This window comes from Crocodylus porosus, unplaced genomic scaffold (genome assembly GCF_001723895.1).
Source record: "Crocodylus porosus isolate Cpor-Errol unplaced genomic scaffold, CroPor_comp1, whole genome shotgun sequence".
Classification (NCBI taxonomy): domain Eukaryota; kingdom Metazoa; phylum Chordata; order Crocodylia; family Crocodylidae; genus Crocodylus; species Crocodylus porosus.
Genome location: NW_017728949.1, coordinates 42,906,965 through 42,918,077, shown reverse-complemented (window position 1 = coordinate 42,918,077; position 11,113 = coordinate 42,906,965). Strand labels below are relative to the sequence as shown.

Sequence of the window (11,113 nt, the reverse complement as noted above, 5' to 3'; positions counted from 1 at the left end):
TGAGAGTTGCCTCAGGAGCCCCAAATCTATTTCTTCCCCTTGATGTGGGGGTCTGTAGCAGACCCCTACCACCAAATCCTTTTCTCCTTGCCCCCCATGTAGCCTAACCCACAGTCCTTCTACTTCCTCATCCTTTGATTCTGTCTTATCTTTAACTGTGAAGACCACATAAAAGAAGCCAACAGACAAGTCTCTCATATGACCTACTATGAAAAACTAGAGGAAGATTCAACTCTGCTTTTCAACCTAAAACTCAAAACCACCATCAAATCATTTCCATCTGAATTACAAGAAAAACTACAGAATTTGATCCCCCCCACCACCCAATTCAGGGACACTTTACATGCTCCCTAAAATCCACAAACAAGGGAACAAAAGTAGACCTATAATATCCAACTATGGACCCCTAACTGAGGAAACATCAGGGTTCATCAAATCAATCCTAAAACCTCTTGTCACCCAAAGAGCGAGTTTTGTCCAAGACAACAGACTTTCTACAAAAACAAAAACAGACTACCTTCCCAGCAATACCCTCCTAGCCACCCTGGATGTTACCAGCTTATATACCAACATCCCACACCAGGATGGCATACAAGTCTGCCTTATGTATCTACAAGAGCAAGATTACAACTCAGTACAGACCTAAAGATGGATCGCACTTTTTAAAAGAGCCACCCTGATACCACATAAAGAACTGCTGTAGTACAAACAGAAAATCCCCACAAATCACATACCATTAGTTATGACATACCATCCCTGGAACCTATGCAGAAAATCCTCAAACAATTGCAACACATACCAGAAGAAGACCCAATTCTTAAAGAGATCTTTCCAGAACCACTTATCCTAGCCTTTCAACAAGCACCGAACCTGGCCAACCCCATCACCAGAAGCAAAATTCCTATGGCCCAAAGCACACCAAACGGATCCATACTATGCTAGGACAAGAAATGTAAAACCTGCCAACGTATCTCCTCCACTCCCACAATAACCACACCCCACAACAGAACCATCATCATTCCTAGATCTTACAGCTGCACCTCCAGAAATGTAATGCATCTCATCCAGTGCACAAAATGCCCTGATGGAAAATATGCAGGTGAAACCAAACAACAACTGAGCACCAGAATGAACACACACCAAAAATTTATTAAAGACAAAAATACTGCATTACCTGTGGGTGCACACTTCTCACAAGACAACTACTCTCTCTCTCCAATCTCCTTGTTCTAATCCTCAGAAAACACCTTTTGTAGACGAGTCTACAAACTTTATTTCATAAATCTACTAGATACAAAAAATTATAGACTAACTATAGACATTGGATTTATGGCACATTATAACCTGCCTGCCATCTGAGAACCCCAGGTAACCTATTTCCATCTTTACCAGCTACTTTCTATCACCAGGTCAACAGTCCTCCCTTTCCACCCCCCACACCTGTCTCACATCTGTTGTTTTCTCATATTCTCTGATCCTCACTACCACACATTTGCATTTTCACAGACCTGCATTTTGTATATTGGCTTCTATTCCATCCAGGAGAATACAAAACACCATCAGACTCTCCTTATGCCTGAAGAAGGGCGTTGTGCCTGAAAGCTTGCAAAGAATATTTTCCAACTATTTGGTTGGTCTAATAAAAGATATCACATTTACCCAAAAGACCCTGTCTGCATATTAGGGCTGTGCAAATCCTCAGTTGCCGATTCAATTCAGTGGAGATTCAGCCCGATTCGGCGGCTGGATCTCTAAATTCATACTGAATCAGGAGACCCTTTAATCTCTCCGAATTGAATCAGAACCCTTGGAATCAATTCAGAGAGATTCGGAAAGATTCAATGATTCAGACAGACGCAGCTTTAAATGTTTTTTCTACGTACTTCAAGGTAGCAGGCAGCTCATGAATTCTTTGATACTGCGGCAAATGGAGCGTGCCACAGGAGCGGGGGTGGGGGCCCAGTGCACTCAGCAGTGGACCCAAAAGTGGACCAGAAACACTTCCGGTCCACTTCCGGGTCGGCCAGGGAGCACGTGGGGGACCCCTCCTCCCCCACCCCAGCAACTGGTGCCTCCATGGCCAATCAGGACAAGAAAGTACTTCTGGTCCACACGTGGGGGCCCCCCACCACACTCCTGTGGGACACTCCATCTGCCCCACCGTTGCAGCATTCACAACCTGTGCCCGGTACCTCAAGGTATATAGAAAAAACATTTAAAGCCGTGTCTATGACTGAATCACTGATTCTCCGAATCAGCACTGAATCTTTAGATGTGGATTCAGCCAAATTGAATCGGGGCAGCGATCTGAATCAATGAATTGAACCACTGTCCCTGATTCGGGCTAAATCCAAATTGAATATGGCCCGTTTCACACACCCCTACTGCATATGTCCTTAGACCAACACAGCTACAACCAACATAGTTCATGATGGAATTTATAAAATATCAGCCCTACTGGTCTACAAATAGTTTAACACATCCACTGAAACTACTGAACATCCTCATTTTGGATTCTCCTGCTCTGAATGGGATCCACATGGAAAAAGGATTGAATACAAAGAAGGGAGGCTCTGATATGCTAAACTGGTATTGTTTCAGTCACCTACCACACGGCATGTTAAGGAAAAAGCCAAACTATTGGCAAATGTGCAGCAAATAGCAGACTGGCAGCTTTGCAGAAATAAGCAAGTAGGTTGTGCATTTGGAAGCATTAAAAATGTTCAGGCCATATGGAAAGACATATGAAAGCATAAGAAAACTGGTCCAAATTCATCCCAGAATAAACCTGCCATTATTGGGGTTGGGCTATGTCACTTCTCAGTTTGCATCATGTGTTCATGCTTTTTTAAAGCTGGGAAAACTTGACGTGCTACAGGCTAACCTGTCAATGTGTCTAGGACTTAACTCTTCAGTTTTCTACACTAAGTTTTAATGAATTGCCACAAGCATGTCCTGAATTTAATACTAGCATTTGTTAAATGAATAAAGAAACCAAAACATCATGAACAGCACAGACATAAGTCATCCATTTGTAAGCTATTAGGTGACCTATAGAGGGCTAAAAGGAAGTGAACATGGCCCCAAAGTAGCAAAAGTGATGGCAATGGGCCTGAAATCTTAAAAATACTGAAGAGGCAAATAACTTTGCCATCTTTCCCTAAGGGTCCTAAATGGAGTGAAATAGGTGCACCATTTATATCCTAACACTCTGGAATTAAGGGTCCCCTCTCAGCAAGAAGGCAACTATAGACAGGGGAATCAGCTGAAGGAAACAGCGAAGTTTGGAGAGGTTGTGGGGTCTTTTCAACTTCAGAGAAGGATCTGAATTTCTGGAACTTACTTTGGCATTTGCTGAAAATACTTATATGTTCACAAGGATGTGTCAGAAAAGGTCCTTCTGAGGGTGGGATAACTTCTTAGATATGGAGATGGCCTTTGGAATAGGTTTTACAGTGCATGTATGAAACATTTTGGTACAAAAGGGTATAAAAACATGGTAAAACCAATTACCAGATTTCACAGTCAAGTGACTGTTATAAAAGCTTTGCCAATTCTCTCAACTTAACACATGTCACAGCACAGAGTAAAACCCTAATGAATTACATTCACTACATTATAAAAGGTCTGCCTATGTTGTATGTGCTACTGGGCCTTCCAGAGAAAGGTTTGTGTTTGCAGTTGTTTTTTTGCTGGCTGCACACCACAGCTCCTTTCTCACATTTCTCTGAAAGTAAACTTTGTACACTGACAGGTGAAGACTCAAGCATGTACCATGCTGCCAAATCTAATCAGGGAGAACTATAAGCAGCCTCCCTCCAGGGCTGCTTCTCTGAATTAAAAGTTTGCAGAGGTCAACAACCTTATTGCCCTAGGTTTTGTTGCAAGCTGAGGAGGTTTTATTCTAGCCTGTCAGCCTACTCAACTGGAAGTTATTAGGGTTCTCTGCTACAAAAGGATCCCTACCCAGTCTCAAACATTTTATACTGTTAACAAATGTTGGGAAATCCCACAAATTAGCCGAGATACAAACACAAGTCTGTCATCATTATAAACTTGAACCAATTACAGATTGCTCAGAATAACCACATTACAGACCTTATCCCCAGCATAAATACAGTTTACATGTCTGTCTACAATATGTACATGCTGATTGTAGTTAAAAGCTGTAAATACATTTTGTATAAGAAACAGGCAGACAAACAAGAAAGCCAGCTTAAACTGAGACCTCTTTAGATTCATGTGATCACAGAATATGGTTTTACAGCAGTGAGTGAACAAGTATTATCCTTTGTTTTTTCTAGAGTTTAAAAATCACTCTTTTTCTGTGAGGAAAGCTGCCTATAATTGTCTACTGTATCCTTATAACTATAAGACTGTTTCAGTAACTAACAGCGATTTTGGAATCCATTTTGTGTGCAATGATCATTTACAGGACCACATCACTAGTCTACATAGTCAACTTCTTTGTGGCACAGGTATTTCTATAGGTCACAAGTTTCTTGATGCGATCCTCAAAATCAGCTTTTTGGCTACTGTGACAGCCACTCCTGCACTGCATCACTGACCAATCTGTACCTATAAGGAGCATCCTGCAATGGTCTAACCAAGTGGTAATCACTTGGCACAAGATCAAGACTGTAGGGCAAACATGGTAAGATTTCAAAGCCCAGTCCATGCAAAGTCTTGGCAGTCATCCATGTACAGTGTAGCCATGCATTATCATGCTGGAGGAAAAACCACCTTGATTGAGCTTTCCACACCATTTGGTCCAAATAACTGGCCTTAGGTGTTTTGTAGAACATGGTGAGAAGTGGTGCTGTTGATCATGACCCCATGCTCCATGAAGTGGACAAGCAGTGGTCCTATAGTATCCCAAAATGGGATGAGAAAATCCTTACTGGAGGACAGCTGAGTGAAGAACTTTTTGGGCAGTGGTGATGATGTGCGTTTCCACCACATGATCTGCCTTTTGCTCTTTGGATCATAATGGTGGACCCAGATCTCATCCCCAGGAATGGTGCACAAAAGGAACCCCTCACCTTCATCCCGTATACAGTGCAGAAGCTGAATACACACTTTCACATTTATGCACTTTTGTCAGTTGCTTTGTCACCCAATGGGCACACACTTTCCCATAATTCAAGTGATTGTACAAAATGGCATGGGTACAGCCAGCATTTATGCCTATTTCTGCCAATAGTTCAGGAAGGCTCACTTGCTTGTTCACATGTACAGTGGTGTTTGTCCTCTGTCATGGCTGTCATGGGGCATACTGCCTGGGGGTCACTATGGATGTGTGGCTATTTTTGAACTTCTCCAGCCACACACAGACCTTCTACCCAGCTATACAATTCTCACGGTATTGTGCTAAAATTCTATGGTGAATTTTGCTAAGTGGTGCACACACACACACAAAATGACAACACTGTTCTTTTATGCACACTGACCGCACTGTAGCCATGTTATTTACATGCTCACTAACATCACACATGTTCAGCATAAAATGATGAGTGTGTTCAACAGTGTCACCATCGGTGTTTCCCACTGCTGTGTAGTTATCTACTTTGTTAGAGTATGTGCATCCATTTTGCTGTTAGTTTCTGAAGCACCCTGCTATTTATAATGAGCCATACGAACCTCTCCATGCTAAAAATAAATATCACTCAAATGTGTCCACAAGTATGGAAACAGAGGAGCAGCACCCTCTCTGAGTATTTGGAATACACTCCTGGAAGCAACATACTCCCTTAACTAAGTTAGGATGTGTGGTAAGTAATGAGAGGGTTAAGCTGGTGAATAGCCACTCAACAAAACATACCCTGCAAAGTAACAGGCTTTCATGTGAAAGATTCATCTAGAGTAACCACCAACAAAAGCAGGTGCTCATTTAATCTACACAATTTAAAGCAATATGCAGAAGGGCTTATATATTCTGCAGCTTGGGCCAGCACATTTCATATCAGTAATGCCAGAAAACTGGGAAGAAGCCAGGAGCATAGAGATGCTGGCTGTATTCATAGAACTGGAACCAGGGTATCTGAATAAATCTGAGGAAAGCATACAACTAATGTCTACAGAGCCCAACACAGTAAGCACACAGAGTTTTCTGAATAATTTTTCCCATTCTTTGTGTTTAAGTAGCTGGGGATGGTTCTGCTCAGTCTCATGAAACATGGGTTATATACTAGCTGTCCTTCTGAGTGGGTTAGAAGGGTGGAAATTCTCTTTCTGGGGCTGAGAATCCAGAATGGATACTTACACAACTCCCAGCAAGGATCTCTGGCAATAATGCAATGGAACCATCTCTCCGAGTGAATTTGTCTCTGACAAAATCATTAACCTAATTAAAAAAAGAACAAAAAAGATAATCAGTTTTCTAGCTGAATATATTTTTCAAAGCATCTCACATATTTTTGTAACCAAGCTGATTAAAACACTCAGAAGAATTTCATTCAAGCACAAGGAAATACATTCTAGGTGCTTTTATGAACACAATATGTCAGAAAAAAATTGATTCAATGAGTACAAATTTGAAAAAAAATAAGGGGTACAATTAGTTTAATTTAGAAAAAAGATACTTACTGTGAGCTTAATAGCCTTTTCTGGAGCAACGCCTATAAGCTGTGGTAACAAGCCTGTAAAAATAAAAGAAATCATAAGCTCAAAATGTAATAATTTTGTAAGAGTCCAGCACTGATACGCTCCACTTGTGATAATCAATGTCAATCTTGCATGAAGCTGGCTACAGCTCTAGGTCCTGAACAAGGATATTTTATATGTCAGTAAATGTTTTAAGACTTCTGTTGAAAATAGTAATACAAAGGATAATCTGACCTTCCTTCCACAATCAAGTTAAACCAGAAATTGTGGCGGTAAAGAAAAAGGGTGATGGGGGCCTATAATGTTTGTTCACACATGGTTATTCAGCATTCACAAAAGTATTTTGCCCTGTTGCTCAGAACCTGTGTGTCCTGACGTGCACAACTATATATTTACAGCATGGGTGAATGATATTAAAGTATTCAAAAGACTACCCAAAACTTTGATCCTTGAGGTACACTGAGAGCATAGATTAAGCTCGAACCTTTTCTTTTCAGAAGAACTTGTACTTTTGATGAAGCAGGAATTAGTCAGCTAGAATTAAACCCATAAAGAACAGTATCAGGTTTTCCAAACTAGGGTGAGTTTTGAAATTAACTTTAACTTTAAAATGTTTGAAATTTAAAAAACAAATAAATAAGCAAACAAACAGAGGCTGGCAGATGTTTAAGCAAAGCACTGAAATACAGTTATGCATTGCCTTTTCTATTCTATCTGTTTACTAGAACATGGACTATACTATTTAGCTCATATGTATAGCTTTCCTTGCACGATATGATAGCATATTATACGTTTTTAAATTACGGAAGTAAATATACAAAATGGTTGCAAATCGTTGACTTAAAGAATTTCCACCTATTCAGGCCAACCTGACAGCCTGCACCCCAGTCTTATTCAGAAATGTTTTCTATCAAGAGCAGCAAGTCTGTCAAAATCCTAATCCTTTTTTTTTTTTTAAACTCATAAACAGCACCAAATATCCTTGCATCTTCTGTTAGTCGATCCGAATTTCCAACCACCAAAGGTGCTCCAGTGAGCAGACTGATTTAAAAGATAAAGCAGTAGATGGCAGTCTTAACTTCCTAACATCCCTGATTATATCAGCGTTATTTATTCAAACTCTTTAGCACTTTACATTTTTCTAAGTGTTATAAAATACACACAGAATGGCATATTTGCTCAGATTTTTTTTATATTACTGTAGTTTGAAGGAATATCATGCGTAAGCTGTCACCAGATGTGTTACCAGGAAAAAACAAGCAAACAAACAAAATAGACCAGTTCTATACCACAGACACCTTCAGTAAAACTGCAATAAAAATACACATTTCCCACTGTGTGACTAGTAAGGCAGAAAGAAAATATTTTCATATATGTTTTTATCTAATAAAACAATAAAGGAGGCAGGCCTAATATCACCCATTACATTCAGCCTGTTTAATTTATGGAGTACCTTCACATAAGAAAACCCACAATAAACATGCACCTACATAAAAGGATCAACAACTATTATGCAATGTCTTGTATTAGTCCAACACTGTACTTTGTGTGATTTACAAGCTATGCTAAGGAAAGGTAGTTATTAAATGAAGAGAAAGGCTGACAATAACAAAAAGAAATGCTGCCCTCCCATCTTGAATCTCTGATATACTGTGAAAAGAAAGATCCAGATCTATAGAGCCTACAGTTTAAAAAAAACTAGACAAAACATAAGACACACCTCCCACTGCATTTCATGTAAAGTTAAAAACAGTATGTGAACACATAATGTAAATCTGTGCTTTAGAGAACATGAGCTCCAGTGCTAGAATATGCTGAATCTTAAAAACATTTCAGAATGAATTTTGGAGTTGGGTTCCAGGATTCAAGAGCCTTATGATTTTTGTTTTGAATTTAGAAAAAATAAACACTAAATATTGCAATAGCTAAACATTTCTGTCTAATTTGTGTAATAAATACTTGCACAACTAATCAGCATTGTTTTTTAACATCTGAATACAATTTAATCAAATTAATGAATCTAACTAAAGATACACAGTTAATCTCTTTGGTGAATGTAACAAAAGTCCTTTCCATTTCCATATAAATTTCAATTAAGAGTTGTCTGACATGTCTCTGGAGACAAACTAATGCTATAAACTGAAGTAACTTTGTATCAAGGTACCGAAAATGTGCTTGAAAAACGTCATGTTTTAGACAGACAAAAGTAGTCTAAAAATGTGATAGGACTGTAATAACAATTATTAAATGTATTCCACAAAATATTTAAGCACCCTGTCATCATTTAAAAACAAACAGCCAACACCTTCTAGCGTGTAAAAATTTGTCAAGAGTTACAGAGATAATAAAAAGGAACAGTTAGTAATAATAAAAACTTGTGTTCATGCCCAGAAGCTCCAATGCAAACATATTCACTTAGAAAAGCAGGGGGAGGGCGGAGGGAAACAAACTGTCAATGCACCAGGTAGGACAAGGAGAATTTTAGAGTTTGAGATCTTATTTTAAACATGAATTAAGGGGAGGGGGGATATTGTTTTTGTGTAAAAATAGCAACCTTGGAAAGTAAATTAATTTCATAAGTTATATGAAATAGTCAATAAAATAAATGAAAGCAAGAGGTCCTTAAACCTCAGTCTTTAAATGACCAATTAAAAGGTTCTCTACCATAGGAGTTACTAACTTGAATTACTGAATGCTCTTGGAACATCCTCCTGGGCTAAACTAGGGAATAAAGCACTTACATTTGTGCAACTGTAACCGTCTACCTGATAAACAAGCAGCTTTAAATTTTTCAACCTCTGATTTGGTGTAACCCCCCCAAAAAATATACAAGTGACTTATTCACAATTTTAGATTTAACACACAACAGTCCTCCTCTCTCCCCATTCCCAACACTACAAAGATCTCATTCAGTATTTACCTGTTCCTAGGGATACATTTAAATAGAAAGCTCTGAGACAAACCCCACTTATCATTCATGTGAAAAAAACCTGTTACAACCATGGGACTACTTGTGGCAAGTGCAAGGAGGATGATTCCTAGTTCAGATACTACATTTCAAATTTGACATAATGTAGACAGAGAGAGTATTTTTACTCGTTATAACAAATATGTGTTAAAATGGGACCTTTGTTCCTTAGAGGCTCATCTGTTCCTGTTGTTTATCTTTCTTCTAAAGTAACAAACCCTTGTGAGAGAACAGTCATGTCCACAACACTGATACTATCACAGTGTTTAAGTAGCAATGTAAGTAGCAAAGAGCAAACACGCACCAAAGAAAAAAGTGTAACTTTTCTAATCAAGTGTTCTTCATGACAATGATCATCTATGCAAATACAAGCAAAACTGTTCTGCATACCTAAGTTTCTTAGATTTCCCACAAGGGGTTAGCTGTTGAGGCACTTAATGGTAAAAAAACCAAACTTGATACCTGTGTTTTATTTGCTTACCTCTATAAAGACCAAAAAAGCCTTCATAACGCAAAACTTTTTTAAAACAATCAAAGCTGTTTTTGTACATCAGCTCTCCCACGACTGAACCAGAGGTGCGCTGATTCTGCATACGTGTCTTCACGAGGTCTATGGGGTACACAGCAGTGGCTCCCACAGCTATCAAAAAACATCACAAATATTATTTCTACAACACCCCAGGATGCACGTGTGACACTTAACTGTCATGACATATCAGTTTTCAAACAGTTACCCAAACAACAAAAGAACAGAAGCAGATAAATTTTCCAAGGGGTAGAAAAACAGAATGGCAAGTGTGGAAGCACAGAAAAAGTGGCACCAAAAGAGACTAGAATGTTTCGTTACAATTTGATAAAGTGTTAGAGATTCAGGATCCCATCCCAGTAGCCAAACTGACATTAGTTACTGGGATAAAAGTTTCAGAGAAGCAGAAAAAGAAAAATCAAACAGAATGGGCACCAAGAAAATAGGCAGTTGAAACACCCAAAATAAGTAGGATGGTTAAGTTATTTTGAGGAAAGGTAGGCAGAAGGTGTGGCAACAAGAAATGGCAGGTAGGTTTATGAGTAAGTGTCTTAAATGATATGAAAGAATGCATGATTCAAGGAAAAGAGAAAGGAGCCAGAAGAGGCACAACCTGGATAAGAGAAAGGGGAGGCACCAGGCAAAAAAGAAGATGGGGAATCTCACAGGCCTGAAAACTGGAAGAAAGATGGCAAAAAGCCTTAAGAGGATAGGGGTAAGAAAGAAGTCACGTGCTCATATCATATGTGGTCAATTTCATTTGTAAGAAACCTGCAAGATTTTGAGAGGAGAAGGAAGACAGTAACAGGGGGGATGTGCTTGAGCAAAGAGTAGGTAGAAATTAGAAAGAGAGGTTTGGAAGAAAGAGTAGAGCTGGAAGAAAGAGTAGAGCTGGTGCCAGAAGACTGGAAAAGGGCCAACATGGTTCCCATCTTCAAAAAGAGGAGGAAGGAGGACCCAGGAAACTATAAGCCAGTTAGTCTTACCTTGATCCTAGGCAAGCTGTTTGAGAAAAT

At 39.2% G+C, this 11,113-nt stretch overlaps 1 protein-coding gene across 6 annotated transcripts in view; it reads right to left on the bottom strand.

The window, feature by feature from the left end:
- Window positions 1-11,113, bottom strand: part of SLC25A12 (solute carrier family 25 member 12) — an 88,241-nt gene that overhangs the window by 17,922 nt on the left and 59,206 nt on the right. For all 6 annotated transcript variants that reach the window (XM_019553677.1, XM_019553679.1, XM_019553680.1 and 3 more), the window contains 3 exons: window positions 10,053-10,211; window positions 6,586-6,638; window positions 6,263-6,343 (listed from right to left, as the gene is read on the bottom strand). In XM_019553677.1, coding sequence (XP_019409222.1) covers window positions 6,263-6,343; window positions 6,586-6,638; window positions 10,053-10,211 — 293 coding nt within the window. The remainder of the gene's footprint in view (window positions 1-6,262; window positions 6,344-6,585; window positions 6,639-10,052; window positions 10,212-11,113) is intronic.